This window comes from Triturus cristatus, chromosome 4_2 (assembly GCF_964204655.1).
Source record: "Triturus cristatus chromosome 4_2, aTriCri1.1, whole genome shotgun sequence".
Lineage (NCBI taxonomy): Eukaryota > Metazoa > Chordata > Amphibia > Caudata > Salamandridae > Triturus > Triturus cristatus.
Window position 1 is genome coordinate 661,946,840 of NC_140586.1, and position 18,033 is coordinate 661,964,872.

Genomic DNA, 18,033 nt, shown 5'->3' on the forward strand with positions numbered 1-18,033 from the left:
TCAGGCTCTGATACGCTTTCCGCAAACACGATGCCAATCGCTCATCACCCGGCTTTCCCTCCTCTCCAGACTTCTGGGATGGTTAAACACGGTACTCGCCTGGGGCTCTCCACAGTGTCAGATCTCTACCCTGGGAACACGTTCTTCTCGCTTGCTGCCGACTCCGGCCCCATGGACACCCTGCTTTATTATCAACTCAGGGATGTCTGCAGGAAGCTTCACCCCTCGTTTCCCCAGCCCCCTCATTCGATGGCCACTCTCTATCTCCTTTACACATCCCCTTCTCCTAAGAAATTAGTTACTAAACTGGCCACGAGACCCTGAATTGTCTAATGGTGGAGATGTGCACCCCAACCTGTAAGAGCTGAGTCTGCTGTGAGCATGCCCTTTCGATACATTTTGTGGGTTCCACCACTGCAGAGAGCGATGGGTGCGGTTTCCTACCAACACTAGATCTGTTAATTGACCCTGTGATTGATTCCATTGACGTGCTAAGCATTCTTGTAACTGACGCATGTGTTGTCTTGCATGAGGCACTATTGCAATGCATGTCGCCATCATTCCTAGTAGGCACATGAATGACTTGGCTGGTAAGGATTGGTCGATTTGTAACTGCAGCAATAGAGTCTGGATATTGAAATGAAATAAAAATGTATACTACAACCCTAGTGTCTAGGCGCACAGGTTCTGCTGCATTTGGAGAGTCTAAAGCTGTGTGAGTGTTGAGAGTGGCTCCTATATAGGATTGTATCTGTGAGGCCTGTAAGTGAGACTTTTGCATGTTGACCGCAAAACCCAATTGGTGCAGTAGGTGTAGCTTGGTCTGAGTGTATTCCAGACACTTTTGGTGTGTGCTGGCTTTGATAAGGCAGTCGTCTAGGTCCGGGAAGACGTGTATTTGTTGTCTTCTAAGATGAGCTGCCACTACTGCTAGACATTTGGTAAACACTCTGGGAGCTGTAGTTACTCCGAATGGAAGTACTTTGAACTGGTAGTATTTGCCTGCTATCAGAAATCTGAGATATTTGCGATGAGCTGGACGAATGGGGATGGGAAAAAATTCATCTTTTAAGTCTAGTCTAAAGACATAAAGTCGCCTTGCTGTAGAAGTGGAAGGACTTTTGGAAGCGTTACCATATGGAAGTTACTGACAGTATGTAGTAGTTTAACACTCTGAGAGCCAGTATTGGTCTTAAGGAACCGTCTTATTGGGGGATTCGAAAATAAAGAGAGTAAACCCCTGAACTTTGGTACTGTAATGGAACTGATTCTATGGCTCATTTGTCTAAGGGAGATTGCACCTCTTGTTTGAGTAACTGTAAGTAGTCTAACGACAGTTTGTGTACGCGAGGTGGGATGTTTGGAGGATAGGTGATAATCTCCAGGCAATAACCATGTTGGATCACCCATTTGTTGGTTGTTATGGATTGCCAAATAGGGAGAAATTGTTAAAGTCTTCCCCCAACATGTGTTAAGTGATCGGGGGAAGTGTGGGCAAGTCACTGTTTGTAAGGGGACGGGGTGTTACGCTGTAAGGCACCTTTACCCCTACCCTTGGAATTGTTTCCTCTATACACTCCTATATAGAAACCTCAAGAGGATATTGATTTTATAAGAGGAAGCATTGGGGTCTGATGATGATGTTTTTAGACCCTGTTCTTCTAAGTAATATGTGCCCGTACCGGGTCTTTAAAGATATCCTCTGCATGGCTTTAAGCATAGGGAGTGATTGACAGCACCTGTGTGTGGATTCAAGTGTCTCAAATAAAATGTTTTCTTCTAAGGACTCTTTATGTAATGCCACCCCATGATACTCTGCTGCTCTAGCAATGAGTTGTTGACAAGCCATATTATCGTCTGGAGGTGATGGCTTTGCAGAATAACAGTCTGGGTCATTATCGACTGGAGTGTCAATGGTGCAGTCATTCCATGGGTCTACAGGAAAAATTGTCCTCATCAATATTATCCCCATCTGGATCTGTATGTGGAGATCCCTGAGGTGTTATATGTAAAGGAGCTTCAAATATTAAGTGGGGTGAAGATGGTGGTGGAGAGGGTGGTGGGGTAGGATAAGCACTGCTTGTAGCCATGCCCTCCTTCTTCTTCAAAGGAATCTTGTAGGCGGAGTCCTCTAAAGGAAGTTTGCGTTTTGATGGCGTTTTATCAGAAATATGTCCTGTATCTTTTTCTGCTTAGGATTTAGAATGTGTAAAATTGGTTCTGGAGGCTCAGGGAAGCTGTCCTTGGTTTTTGGTGTCAAAATCGACTTGTCCTTGGGAGTGGAAGGCTTCTGCTCCAAAGAGCGTTTTTGTTTCGGAGCAGAAGGTTTTGGTTCCAAAGCATGTTTTTGTTTTTGAGCTGAGGGTTTCAGCTCCGAACTAGTTTTGTCCATCGATCCTGATGGTTTCGGATCAGAAGATGATTTTGTTTGACTCGGTCCCGAGCCTGAAGGATTGACGTTCGGTTTCAGTGCCGAGCCGGTAGGCAGGGCATCGGAAACAATATCTCGGTGCCAACCATGGCCAGAGGGCAGAGGTGGTGCCAAAGCCTTATACATTTTGGAAGAGTGTTTTAGGGGCAAGGGGTCTTCGGTACTCACAGCACCTTGTCCCGGAGGAACATCTTCAGACTCTAGATAGATCTCCAGCTCAGGATTGGACTCTGAAGAAGGCATCTGCTTCTGCGGGGGACGCTTCGACCTCCTCTTGCTCGGATTCTTCCCCGAAGATATCCAGAGTGTATTGAATGCTTTGACATTGCATTTCTTGTTGTCGAGCCCGACGATCACGTAGAGTCTTCTTGGACCAAAACAATTTACAAGTGTCACGGTCATCTTCTTTGTGCTCCGGAGAGAGGCACAAGTTACATGCTTGATGTTGGTCGGTGCGAGGGTACTTGGCATGGCACCGAGGACAGAATAGGAATCAAGTCCATTCCATCATCAGAAGGCTGGCCCGACTTGGATAGGCCCGATGGCCGGCCATGAGGTTTTCGATCGATGATGGAGAAATTATTGACCGATTTGACACGCAGTGAACAAGAAAACGTGTACGAAAACAAGACCGTCAAGGGTACAGTGGATTGCGCACCGAGGGAAACCCGAAGAACGGTTTCGAATCGGAGCGCAGCAATACACGTCCGAACCCGATGGCGGAAAAAACATCGAACAATGAAGTCGATTTGCAAGCGCACTATCATCAAAAGGGTGAGCCACCTTACCTTGTGACTGGAAAGACTTCTTCGAAGAAAAACAACTTGCAAACAACTGGACCCAACACTAGATGGCAGGAGTATGCAAAGCATGTGTATCTGGAGCGCACATTCCTCAAACAACATTTTTCCTTTAAAGATAGCCGCGGTCCGTGCTGGTAACAGCGGTGAGGCCGAGTAGGGGGGGATTTCGAAGGATGATGCCGAGGGGACATTAATTATTTATTTAATTAATTTTCCCTCTGCATTGTCCCTTGGAATTCCCCCAACGCAGCCCCACTGCTGTTACCTGCATGGGCCGCTGCTGGTTAAAGATAACTGGAAACCACTGAAGCCAGTGAAAGAATTCGAGGGAAAACACAAAGAAGGGGCCGATTCAAAACAGCATTTTGAGAATGGATAGTAGTCCACAGGAGCATTCTTCTACGTATCTTTGTAAATTAGCCTAAAAACGTTACGCAACGTGCATAGAGGGCGCAGTCTATACTATATGAGCCTACTAAATTTATATATACTCTATTTATTTCCATTTAAGAGGCTTAAGTGCTGATTCACAAAGGCATGTAAGAGTAAGTTAATGTGTAGATGATACAGGAGTACTCTTCTATGTACCCTTACATGCCTTTGTGAATCGGGACCAAAGTGTCCTGTCTTTAAAGATGAAAAGGGCAGAGCACAGTGCTTAGTGGCCTTGTTAAAGGAAGCTAGAGTGTATAATTTAAATAACTATCAGTCCATGGTGACGAGAGGTAGCGAAAGTCCTGGCTACCGGTGCATCAACTGCCTTTCCCTCACTTACCTTTCTTTAAAATATGTTACAGTAATAGTAAATTCAGGACCATATGTTCATGTCATGGCACTTACAAATTAAACTGGCATGTTTTTAATTAATTTCCTGAAAGTAAACACATTTGTATTAAATATATGCTTTTTAAAAAAAAGAATAGGTCATATTCGGGTGCGCTGGGATCGACATATTAGTGGGCTTTTTCATTGTTACTGGCTAACAATGAACATCCAAAAAGAAGACCTACCTGGTGAAGAGATATTATGTATGAGTGAACTAACTGATTAAATCCTCAGAACAAAAGAAAACCAGGCTATATTTCACCGAAGTATGGAAGGGGGTGAGAAGATCAAAATAAAAATGGATTAAAGCTGGCTTCGTACTAAGTCCAATAGATGAACAGTTGTAAGGCTTGCACACAGTGGATTATTGTGATATCACAAACTGTTTAAATTAAAATTTCATTCAAACTGAAGGGCAAAAGACAAGTGTTGCAGAAAGCTTTAAGGTGCTACCGTGCACTATTACCTTCTTCTGATAGTAACTCAACAAACTTTAAGACAAGTACAAAGAAAGTTGTTTTGCATTTGGAAATTAACGCACTTAATTACCTGTGGCGCATAAGTCCTGTTTCATTCCATTTTCGAAATGATCTTTGAGCTCTTGTTTGTCTTCATTCTTAAGGGCAACAACAGTTTGGATTTCTTCGGGTCCGGATGGCAATGAGGACCGAATCTGTTGGGGAACTGTGCAAAGAAGAAAGAAACACATCTACTTAACAGGAAGGTGTAAGGAGCACATGCACTACAGGATATCACACTTTATTTCATCGACCAGTGATGATGGGGTCAAAGGTGCCATTACGAAGTCAAGCAAGTCGAGTTCTCCTTAAAGTGAGAAGTAATATCTCAGACCCACACATTATAACCCTTGGGCACGGCAGACTCCTCAGAGTTGCACTATTAGCATCCCCTTTCGGTTACTATGGCAGTTACACATTGACTGACCAGGAGTGTGGGTTGGGAGGGTTAGGGAGGGAGGGGATATGGTTGAATATGTTGTTCTCGTTAACTGTAAATGTAAATGCTTTATGCTGTAATTTTATTTGTCATAGATGCAATGATCTGGCACTCACGTTGTCATCAGAAATCATTTGTTCTTCATTTCCTGTCGAATAGTACGAAAAATGTATAGTAGATTCATGCTACGTATATGTCGTACCTATTACAAGTACAAAAGACTGTCTCTTTATAATACTCATTGCATTGGATTTGATGTCAAAGTCATCAATAAAGTATGTGAAGAAAAAAAAGTGAGAAGTTATATGGACCACTTGCTCTGCAGTAGTGTGATTCTACTTCCTGAGAAGAGTATGGTTATTGGAAATATTCCTACCTACCATCATTCATGTTATTTCCATGCGGTGCCAACTATGTATCTGTAACAATAAGCAGGCCACAAACCCAGATCCCCGCTGCCTGCGCTGGTGACTTCTCCTGCAGGACGGGTTCCTGCTGCCTTAGGAGTTGAAGCCTTAGCTGGTAAAGCACACCTTTTCACAACTTTAGCTTTTAGGCTCCCCGGTTTGTTCATCCACAAACACAATCCAAGACAATAATACAATCACAGGGAGTGTGCCTGATATGGTGCTAAGGGGTTTAATAAAAGCTGGAGGCAGGCCACTGGACACGGCGCAATAGTCCCTCCCTGGCCATGACAGTCTCATATGCAATTGTTGGCGACATTGCAAGCAAATTTGCATATTATACCTATCACAATATTTCTGACCGCTCTACTGCCACAAGACTACAAGCATAATACCGATTCTAACTTCAAATAAACACAAATCAAGGGCACTTCGACAAATGCTAGTATACTGCAACCGTTAGGTGGCATTAATTGGTAATAGTTTACAAGTATATTGTATTAGCAGTCTGTTCAATAAGTCGTGCACAGCAAGCCCGAACCACCACTGTTTGTGTGAAACGTGTTCTTCGCTGTAAACAAAATGTGGACAGAATTTTCACAGGTAAGCATTTTTAATTTTTTTTAATATATCGTCAACATGGCATTTGGCATTAACGAATGCTACAAAGTGTATAGCCCTGTAGTGGAAATCAGCGCTGATTTATATACACACAAGACCAAAGGCCTCCACCAAACGTAAGAGGTCATGTGTAGAGGGTTCTGGATCAAGTGCCCCATACAAATGGCTCACAGTGCGGGCTATCGTCCCATAGGTCAAAACTGGATTGCATGCAAACCGTCCTCAGTTATTAAAGCCTCCAAGGGCAGGAAGGAGCCCTCTGAGGACCAGTCCCCAATAGTCTTAACCCCAAGCCTCTTCCGGACAAGGGCCTCTGCAGCATACCTAGTGATACCAGCGAGGGACCACCATCCCATATAAGCTCCCAGATCAGGACATCAAGGGATCTGAACCAGGCCCTCGGCACACAAACCAGGAGATTAACTAACACAGGACTCGAGGGAGTATCACTATTTTAGTCAAAACTAAGCCTTGGTGGGAACCTGCAATGTTTGCCAAAAGGCCACGCAAACCCCCAGGGTTTCCCTCCCATACGTTAGCATCAGTGTAGTTCACGTTGACCACCCAGATATTTGGGGATTATAGGCTCCCATTAACTTCCAGTGAGCAGCACCGCCACTACTGGCCCCACGGGTCGCAGCGACACAGAGAAAAGCACATGATTCCTGCCAGTGCACGTGGAGGCCCGACACTTGTCCAAGAGGGCAGCACTCCACATGATCCCAGTTCTAGCATCCCTCAGATAAATAAGCATGTTGTCTGCATATAACAAGAGCATATGTTCACCGTACCAGAGTGGGATTCCCTTGTCCCAGCCCTCCAGCAGCAGCACATAAGCAAATGGTTCAACCGCCAGTGCGAATAACATGCGACAGAGAGGGCACACCTGACGAGTACCCTAGCCAATCTCAAAGGGTTTGGAAATACATCTACCGGCATATAGCAGAGCTACCCATTTATTTCAACTGTCACCTAAAGACATTTTAGTCATGACCGCCGCAGGGTGTCCCACCAAATAGTATCAAAGGCATTTTGGATATCTATAGAAAGTTCCAGTGCCTGAGGAGAATCGCTCCTCATCTGTTTCCTCAAGTACTTGGAACAGATGTCTAATGTTGTTTGAGGTGCTACGGTTAGGGATAAAGCCATTTTGGTCCTCATGCATGAGGTCGTGAAGATGCGGTTGCAGCCTATTGGCCAGGACCGTGCTGAGTATTTTATAATCCAGATTCAACATCGAAATGGGTAGATAGGACGGCAGTTCTTCTGCGTCACTTGAAGTTTTAGGTATGGACACTAGTAAGGCTTCCCTAGTTGCATTGGGGAGCCTACCGCGGTTCAAAGCATCTACGTACAACGCAGCAAGTTGGGGGACCGTCTGCACGGAATAAGCAGCATAAAATTCAGCTAGGAGGCCATCTGTCCCAGACGTTTTGGGGCGAGCCATACTTTTCATTGCTGCTCTGATCTCCTTTTCTAATATGAGGGCACGCAGAACTTCTCGCTCCTCTGTAGTAAGCTACGACAAGGTTGCTCTATTTGGAAAGAGACCTAACTCCTCTCCAGAGACAGGGGCCCCAGGCTTGTCGAAGGTCCTGTAGTGAGCCATGAAGACTTTATGTATGTCCATTTGGTGGGAGTATACCATTTTTCCAGTTGGCCCTGCTACCTGTGTGATAGTAGACACCCCTATCTTCGGAGCGGACCAGTCACGTCAATGTCCATCCCGCTTGCCCACCCTCAGCATGTCCAATAGTTAGACAGTCTGATCTACTTATGGAATGAAGTTGTTCTAACACTACATAATGTTGGTCCTGCACTCCCAAAGGGCAAGTTGAGCCTCAGGGCGCCTTGGAATCTCATTTTCCAGAAGCCAGATGTCATTTCTACTGACTGACTAAGGCAGAACCCTTGAATGACCACCGTAAAATGTGTCCGACTCAACACTGGTGTTGGAGGCAGTATGAGCATTTGTATCAAAGTAAGCAGTTATCAGATCACCAAGGGAAGTCCCGAAAGGTGGGTTTGTAGATATAACTAGGCAAGAGTCTCCAAACAGGAATGAGTGTCATGCGTCTGCCCCAGTAAAGTTGCATTTTAATTGGGTTATGATCTGATAACATGCGACACAAATACTCAGAGCGGTCAACCCTACCCATATGGCCCACCAAGCCCAACACCTTATCAAGTCTTTCGTGTAGATCATGCACCAGGGAGTAGAAGGAGAATTCCCTCCGATCCGGGGTCCGATCCTGCCATATGTCTCTGAGCATCTAGTAGTTCAGCCAGTCCCAAAAGCCCTGGCCTGCCTTTTACGGGAGTATCAGCCAGTGGAGGGGGAACAGATCTGTCCAGGTTTGTGTCCGCCACACAATTATAGTCAACCTTCTGCCCCTACAGTATAGGGAGGTGTGGGTCATGTGAGAGGATTCCGGTGAAGGCAGCCTGAAATGTCAATTGCACTACATTCGGAGCATAGATGCTGCCAATGAGCAGACAGATTCCATTAAGACTTCCCGCCAGGTCCCCGGTCGGACCCAAATCAGTGCTGCCCAGGAAAATGTAGAGTATCCAGTTGTGAATATGAAGCTCCTTCAACTTTTCTGCAGCTGAGGTATCTCTGCCCTTGCCATGTGTGTCTCCCCTGAAGGAGAACTATATCAATGCACTTGCGCTTTAGGTATGCCAAGACTTTATAACGTTAACCAATAGAGCCCAGACCTCAGACATCCCATGTCAAGAGAGAATATCACATTAGGGTTTGCATTGCAGGTGATGTACAGTGTGTATATCCCACCCACCACTGCTCCCCCATAGCACCGTCCACCTCCGAAGACCGCTGCAGAACATTATTCGGTGATGAAAACATATCCGTCCCCAACTCCCCCTCCCCTGGACAGAGTAGCAACAGATCAATGGCCAGAACAAAGAGTCAAACTAAACAGTATGAACCAAAACCCACAATACCATGATGCTGTGCGTGGGTTTTCCTGTGAGGGGGTGGCTTCACAAGCATCCATCATGAAGGCCATCCTAACGCTAACACCATCACAGGAGAATACCGGATCCCTCTACATCAGAGGTCGACCGCTGGAGCTTGAGGGAAACATCATCTCAAGCAACTATGGAGCCCAATCAATCCACTCAGAAGGGACAGAGCATTGCGGCCCCAAGCCCCGTCCCAACTCTGCAGCCAGGAGCCTCAAAGGATGATTTAAGTTTAAAGGTCAACTGCTGTCCTAGGTGTCAATAATGGCCCAGTGGCAAGGTCCTCTGGAAGAGTCCTAAGAGTCCACACTCTCGGAGGAGGAGGAGGTTGAGCGTGGGCTCTAAGGGAATTGCATCAGCGAGTTCCATAGCAAGGACGCTGCATCAATTGCTGTCACTCTCTCCCTCTCCATCTGTCCCTTCGAAGGACGCCCTCCTGTGGCATGCTCTCAGCGCCCCTGGTGCTGCCACTTTGGTCTTGATGACACGGGTCTGTTAATTTTTGTAGTCCACCAAGCCACCAGCGGGTCATTAAAAAACAATGTTAGGCCATCAACCATAATTTTGAGGACAGGGAATAAAAGCACCCCTCTCAATTCCTTGTTAACGGCAAGAAAAATGCCCCCTCTTCCTTACCTACCAATGTATAGTCTGGGAATATTGCCACTGCAGCATTCTCAAGGTGAAATCGCTAGCCCTCTCAAGCTTTCTGCAGGATCACATCTCTATCTTTGTAATGTAACAGACAGGGAACCTCACGTCCATCTCCTGTATATCGTACGCGCTTTGTGCGCCCCAAAATGTTCGATCGCTATTCCGCCTGATACGACCGGCACACTCACTCAAGTCAGGTGGGGGGGCACATATGCAAGAGAATTGTCCCTGCATCGCAAGAAGGGGGCCAATGAATAATCACTACTGTTGTGGGCCCAGCTGCATGTACACGAGATCATCCAGTCACCATTTCCAACTGAAGTTTCAGTTGACAGATGCAAGGCATTAGTATGAGTTACATAGGTACTCCATATCATGGGAGGTCCAAACCTATCAGTGAGTGGCAATAACATTCCAGGGGCACTTGAATCTCGCCCGAACATCGTGATCTGCACTGCACCTTTCCTAGGTTTGAGCAAGCTAGAGGTCTTGGTGTTGGCACTTCACTCGGAGTTGTTGTTTCCCCCAGGTCTCGGCCCTTTAGGCACCAGGGGGCCACAGCTGCCAGGCCATACAGCTTCCTCCGGAGCAGTCAACACTAGGCAAGGAAAGAGGGGGGTCGGTGTGCCATCAAGAGAAAAAGTCACAGAGCCGTACTTCAGCTGGCCTCATCAAATCTACTCTTGCAGCACATCAGAACCCAATCCAGTGTTTCAGTGCTGCCTGGTATTCATTCTAAGGGGGAATGCGAGGCGGACAACACCGGCCTCTGGGGGACATTAGGCAACACCGCCAGTCTGAAAGTCGCACTAGGGCCACCTTCGCCAAGGCCGCACACCCCTGCCAGGCAGCCCCCACAGCCCAATCCCTCTCCCCCACTTTTCCGGTAGAGGAGGTAGATAGGGGACCTGCCAGAGCCTAGGGCCCAGCACAGGGGGCAAAAGAGAAGCTAGCCGCTCCAGCGGCCCACCAATTTCTTTCCTGCCTCGCAAGGCTGCACCTCTCAGGGGCCAAGTCCCTACCGCATGTCCTCCCAATGCATCTCATCCCAGGGCGGCCAGGCACCTCGATTGTCTCTGAGTCTGCCGTCCGCCATCTTGACTGATGTGCCACGGAAAGTCAGACCTTTGGCTCCACAACCACCTACAGGGTGCCTCCCGGTGTGTTTTCCTTGGCCTCCCTCGCTCCGTAAGCATTTTTAATTAGTTATTTTACGGCAGCCATATCACAAGAGTTCTGACTGCCAAGACCGGTACCCTTTTCCATTCCACCCAAGGTGACCGCTGAAATTTCCTGGTGCATAAAAAAAATACAGCACCTGCCATTCCATTACCCCTGTCAACCATGATTACAGTAGACCGGTGTAGCACAAATATTAAATTTACTGCTTGGTATTATGCTCTTATGTTTGCTAAATCCCTGCAATTCTTTTGAAATAGGAAAGCATAATCAAAACACAATAAAAAGAAAATATTAACAGGTTGGTGAGAGTGGGATAGGAAAAGGAAGACCAAAATGTGCTAAATACCACACACAGCACAGTGGTTGCCGGCGGGGGCCACAGGCACTCATTTTAGGGGAAAGCAACTTTTTTTCCTTCAACAGACTTTGGGCTAGAGCAAGAGAGAGAGACACACACAAAGGGGGAAAGAAAGAGAAAGATGGAATAACGATGACAAAGGGAGAAAGCAGGGATGAAAAAGAGTACAAAATAGTGAGATGAAAGGGGCAGGGAGTGCATGGAGGTGGATTTGGTGGGTGAGGTGGAATCAAGACTACGCATCCTTGGTATTCGGCACCTCGACCTTCGTTAGCTTCAGCCACAGGCTTATAAATACTACTTTGAGCGCTTGCATTTACTTTCTCACAGATTAAGCACTGATCGCGCTGATGTGGTCCCAAGCACACATATTGCTTATTAGTGAGAACACATTAATTGAAGCACTTTCTAAACATGGCAAAAGGAGCTATTAAGTTAACTCCTGAAAGATGAATGCATATCCACCAACATTTCCAACCATTACTGCCATTTTATATGCTCACAATTCTAAAGTAATACAACGATCACTAAATTGCACAAGTCTTCCTACAATACAAATAGCTTTACCAAATATCACTGATTCATCAAAGAGAGATTTAATGATTAATTGTGTAACCTATTAACATGTCAAAATATAATTTTTATGTGCAGTTCAAGTGTGCTTTAGAGTAAACAGACAAGCTGATGATGATATAATGCCAGAAACTAATTGTCCAATTGTATCACTGAGAACTGTTAATTTATGCTCTCATTTCTCGTCTTATATTTCATAAATTGTCCTATATATCAGAGCCATTACAGCTCTTCACACATATCTCCTGCACCACTATCTGTTTTATCCTACAAATAATGGTTTAATTTTACAAGGTCCTTGCCTTACTCCATATGGGTTCTTAATCTCCTCTTCATTTTGAATCAGTTTTGAAAGCTGGGTGGGCAACCAACCCCTGCCGTCCACAGTCTATGGCCATGAGTGGCAGAGGTTGGACACAGGGTCTAATCTTCCATCAGCTCCTGCACCTACCCCCATAAATAGAGGGAGTTACCCCATTTTATTACTTTTTTAAAATACATATTTATTTATTTATTTTGGGTTTGCAAACCCTAAAGTTCTTGTGGCCATGGCACATTCCTTTTTTTAAATTTGTTTACTTTTTGTAAATTTTATTTTTTTAATTTTGTTTGTGTTTTTTGCAAATCCTGATGTTTAATTTCACAGACCCTAAAGGTGTGTTCATGGACATTACATCTGGTCTCATAAACCTAAAGCACTTGTGGGTCCTTCTTAAGCTGCCAACATCCCTGCTGGGTTCATGAAGCCATTCCAGGTCCACAAACCCAAGGGAGGGTGCAACAAGAGTCCAAAAGCATCACTTAGGCTCATCGGAAGCAAAAGACTGTTCTGCAAAGCTCACAGGCTTACTCAGAGTCCATGAACCCTGTGAGAAAAAGTGTGTTTCATGTAACTTTTTTTTAAACATATCGGTGGTCCCTTTGGAAGCCACTACTTGAGCTGTGGGTATGGAGAATGCTCCCTCTAGTCCCTTGTGGCTCTTCTAATTTTTTTTGTTTTACAGGACACTGGGACTGAGCGCGTGTGCTGCTACTGCATCAACAACAGAACATTTTCCTGCAGCCAGCAAGCCTTTGGGTCTGGGGAACCAAAACGGACAACGGGAGGAAAAAGTTTGCAAGTCCAATGGGAAGACCTTTAGTTTTTAATTTTGGGTCAATGGACAGTCCAAAAACCTGGATCAAGGGATAATTTTCCAAAAACTACTGAACTAATTTACACCAAAGAAAGTCATAGTTTCATGTCAAGGTGGACATAATTCAGTTCAGCAGTTTTCTGCTGTAGAACAAAGATTTGCATAGGAGTTGAAATAGAAAAGCCCCCTTTTTTGCCCCGCACTGTATTTGCACCCTATGTCAGAGCTGCACAAATCTAACATACCAAATCTGAATCAGATAAACATTATTTTATATTTTGAAATGTTTCATGCAGATTCGTCAAACGGCACCAAAGCTAACAGCAAAAGGAAAAAAACATTTAGATGGAAACGTACTTTACAGAGGAAAACAACTCTTCTAATATGCAGGAAAACCATCCATTGCGATTGTACATTAATGCACTGATTTTACCCCCAGCATCATTTTTCTGGTTGAATGCCTTTGCTTTATCAAACTGCATAGCATAAATAACTTATGCAGATCTGCATTTAATAAAATACATTTGTTCTACTGAGGAGACAGGGGATGCTTATGCCTTCTTGAAGCTAATAAAAAAGAAAGAATCAAAACATTGGGAAACTCAATGCTTTCTTGTTATTGTAAAATCAACAGGAAATAGTTACCTGGATCTAAAGATCTTTCGATAGAGAACGATCCAAAGGTCCGTTTCTTGCGAGCCAGAGTAAGGTGTACTGTCTCTCCTGTTTTACGCAAGGCACTAACCACTTCTTGATTTGTTAAATCCTGAATGTCAACACCATCCACCTTATAAAAGTTTACAAAATATTAACTTACATTTTAAAAAATTGGCAGTAAAATCATAGTAAAAAGATAGCGAATACATTCGGAGCCACAGAATGACTTATTTTTAAAAAGGGAAAATAACACAGATTAAATCAAGATTGGTTCATTACCTAAAAGAAATAGGCAAATTTTACAGAATTTTGCATTTGTAGCCCTAATGGGAGGGGGTATGCCCCGACGTGGGTTCCATGCTCACTATGCCACCGGATTCAAGCTAGCCTGGCTGATTAAAGGTGAAGCCCTAAAACTGATCCCAGGATGCTTGTTTCTGGTCCAAGGAGGACTTGGCTTGGTAGTTCAGGCTGGAGTGTTCCCATGGGAAGCAGGGTATAGGCTGATTTGCATATGGCTGGGTCCTAACTGGAAAGGAATGGTGAGCAACAAAACGATAGATTTAACCCAGATATGTGACTGGGGGTGAATTTTTGATTTGTTCAGCATTCCATCCATAATTTGTTGCTTTTGAATAGATAAAGGCCGCATTTCTCCAATTTTCCTGGTAGATACACCGTCCTGAAGAATTACTATTTTCCATGAGATCACCTGAATACATATTCTGTGAATTGGCTCAAGGTGTTTTCTGTCAATAGAAGCCTCTTACCTAATCTGGTGGAAAATAAAGCAGGGGTCCTTTGATATTTCAAAATTGTATTTAAATGGATACAAATGGATGCTTATTTTAGGCCAGATTTTGGCATGTGTAGCAGGTAGAGCAGAATATATTGTGGGTACATGCACAAAGGAACTATGTTATAGTACACTATCCAAATGCAGAAACGTTTCCTTTTAAAAGAATATGTTCTTGCCGTAGAGGTTATTCTTCCTGCTTTTAGAATGTCCTGGCAATCAAGTGGAACGTCGAGAAAGCCTAATTCTATATCTGTCACAAGGGTAGCGGCTAGGCAGTCAGGCGAAGCTTATGATGAAGAACTGAGCCATTTATAAGAAGATGCGGATCTGTTCTGAACTGAAAACTAGTGTCCACGAACAGATCCCCAATATCTAAAATCAGCTTGCAGGGTTTTGTCTTGATTTTTCTAAACTTGGAGGGATGACAATTACTGGAGAAAAAGAGATTGCAAAGATTCCTGATCATGGAAGAGAAAGAGGCATTTTGTGTTAGGAGAAGATAGTGGATTCGGGGGTCATTTGTGCAACATGTGGAAGACAGCTTAAAGATTTCTCATGCCCATTACACACAGAGGCAGCCAGATCTGTGTTTCACACGGGCATTTGCCACCTCATTCTTTAGGCCCAGAGCATGCTCCATTGACAGTATGATGTTGTGATGAATTACTTAGCGCTAGAGGTTCTGAGCACCTAGTGATAGCACTGGGGATTTTTATTAGGTCATGTTTCATCATATAATGGAGGGTTGTCATATTATCGATTCTGGTGGCTTTTAAAATAAGCCTTACAGCTCTCAGTTCCAGGAAACTGATGAGCTGTTTGTATTCTTCTGAAGACCACACCCTGCTGGACGAAAGAGACTGTAGATGTGCTCTACAACCTTAGAGAGATGCATCTGTGGTGAGGTGAAATTGAGGTGCTGATAAATAAAGATACTGAGTGCAAAGATTTTGTGAAGATCTAGTTTCTCCTGAAAGGGCACATTGGGGAACTGCAGCAGATCAACAAGACATAATTCCCTGAGTGGCTTTTACTTGTGCACTGACATCTGTGTTTGTTTGCTGATGGTCTGAACCAGGGCTTTCACGTCATCTCTTCAATGTGTACGGTTGACTTTGAGGATAGCCATTTAGATGTAAGATCCCAGAAACAAATATTGTTGAGTCTGTGGTGTTGGGGAGTTAGTGATTCTACCTTCTCCAAAAAGTCTAGCAGAAATAAATACATTTTGATAAACACTGGAGCATGATACTTACCGAAGAACCAATGCTGCAAATAATAAACTAAAGCGTGATCCTAGAGATGAGATTGTTAACATCCTGTACTCCTCATGCGAGATGTACTGCAGAGGGCAAGGATGGCTCACTGTCTGCACTTCATGTTAGATTGTTACATTCGTGCTCCCATTAGGTTGTGGTAATAGGCCATCAAGTAGCTCTACTGAAGGTGTAGTTCATGTGAAACTGGCACAGGGGAAGGAGTGTCAAACCTACTTAGAAGAAATGAAATGGAAAAAAAGAAGAAATGAAAAATAAATGTATAAAGCTTGTTAAACTCAGAGGTGTCGAAGCGCTATATTGGAAATAGAGCTCAACCACAGCAGTCCTATAAAGAATTAAGCTGAAAAAAGCCAGGTTTTCAAGGATGTTTTAAACAGAGTAAATGGATTGACAATAGAGTGTAAAGAGATTGGTAATATGGGTGCTCAGGGAATTCCAAAGCCTGGCAGCAGCAGTACTGGAGAAGGACAGGCCGCCCCATCTAGCTTTTCGAACTCTAGGAATACTGACTTTCTACCAGAGGAGGATCCGAGTGACCTGCCAGGGATATATCAGTTAAACATGGCTGAAAGATGTTTAGACCCTTTATGATGGAGTGCTTAGAAAACTAAGCAGATGGCCTTCTAGAAGATGAGCTTCCTAACATGGAGCAAATGCAGCGCCTTGATACCCTCTCTGACCGATGCACGATTAGGGATATCAAGAATAATGTGCACATCCACATTTTGAATCACCTGCTGCTTATTCAATGAGGAGGCCCTGATATTTAAATAAAGGACATTGCAGTTAAGTCTAGACGAAACACTTGAATGACCACCACATGGCGCAGTTTAACAGGAATAAAAGGGAACATCTTCCTAAGAGTCTTAATGATATAGAACCAGGTGCTAGTGGTATGATTAACCGGCAACTCAAAATTTAAAAGTGTATAAAACAATCACACCCAGATTTTTAGCCGATGTAACTGGAGTGGATAATGGGCCACATTCCTCTTGCCACCAATTGCCAGTCCAGATGGATTCTTGCTCCCCAAACACCAGCACCTCAGTTTTTTCCTTATTCAATTTGAGAAAATGTTCTTTCATCCAGATGTTTATACTAGTCATGCAGGGATTGAATCTGTTGGCCACTAGGGGAAAGTCGTCTGTGATAGATACTGTAATCTGCATGTCATCAGCATAAGAAAGCACATGAAAGCCGCAGGAACGTATGAGTTTGGCGAGTGGGGGGAGATTGAAAAGAATGGAGCTTAGTGAGTACCTGTGAGGAACCCTGTAAAGGAGACTAAAAGCCTTAGCTTTAAAGTCACCACAACTGACCACTTGCACCCAGTGGATGAGAAAGGAATGGAGGAGATAAAGGGCATTCCCCTAACACCTGCCTGATGAAGACACTGTACTAGGTGTGCAGGTGAGATGGACACTGACAGATCTAGCAGCATAAAGGGATCCCCTGAAGGGATTCTGTAGGAACCAGCCATTTATCGGGTCACTCTGCTATGTTTGGACACAAACCTAACAATGGTGTTAACTGTGTGGATTGCAAAGTCACCAGTTTCAATTGGGCAGGAGGTTGCTATATGGGAAACAGAACCAGAGTATCCTGTGGCAGATTGAGGCATTATCCATGGTACCCAGAGCCTAACACGGACTATCCAAGATTGGGAGCCAGGATTGTCTTCAACAAAACAACTAATGCGAAGGAGATGCAGTTTGAGTTTCACTTTGCTGGTAGTCTTACCTGGTAGTACATCATTCAAGAGCAGTGAATCTCTGAGATGGTCATGATGACGGTTCTGGCTCAGAAAGGCAGATCAGAGATTTTAAAGGGGGATCCAGTCTTGACAGACTGAGAGAGGGGTTGGAACCAGCCATCAGCCAGTCATTTTCAATTGCTAAGAAAGAGGAAGGAAACTTAAAGGGTCAATTAGCTGTATACATACTGGGCAGCAGTTCCTCATCAGATATACTGTGATCCTGGTCTGTGTCTGATATGTCCTCCTCATTTTAACAGACAAGTAGGCCCAAGCACTGTAAGACGAGAGAAGGGGTGGGGCTTTGGTGGCAGATGTGCTGCGACCCTGGACTATCCTCTGATACCTCTTTGTTTGTAAGGAGCACAGAAAGAAACCTTATTTAAATGAGCCAGCTTTCCTACACATGATCCCTACTGGAAAGAGGGAAGTGCTGGGACCACCATGTACATTCTTTGGACATACTGATAAGTCTATCTGGGACTAGAATAAGGGTATCTTCAGGGTTAAAGTCAGGCATTGGGCAAGTTTCCCACCTTTGGGAGAGGAAAGAACTGGATATCACAAACTTTATGAAGTGTAATTTCAAGCCTTGGGAATTCTCCATTC

At 44.4% G+C, this 18,033-nt stretch overlaps 1 protein-coding gene across 12 annotated transcripts in view; it reads right to left on the minus strand.

Moving 5' to 3' along the window:
- The window catches only part of PATJ (PATJ crumbs cell polarity complex component), a 1,359,209-nt gene that overhangs the window by 1,097,771 nt on the left and 243,405 nt on the right, over positions 1–18,033 (minus strand). For all 12 annotated transcript variants that reach the window (XM_085602445.1, XM_085602441.1, XM_085602446.1 and 9 more), the window contains exons 11-12: positions 13,581–13,722; positions 4,609–4,743 (exon numbers count right to left, since the gene is read on the minus strand). In XM_085602445.1, the coding sequence (XP_085458571.1) occupies positions 4,609–4,743; positions 13,581–13,722 (277 nt within the window). The remainder of the gene's footprint in view (positions 1–4,608; positions 4,744–13,580; positions 13,723–18,033) is intronic.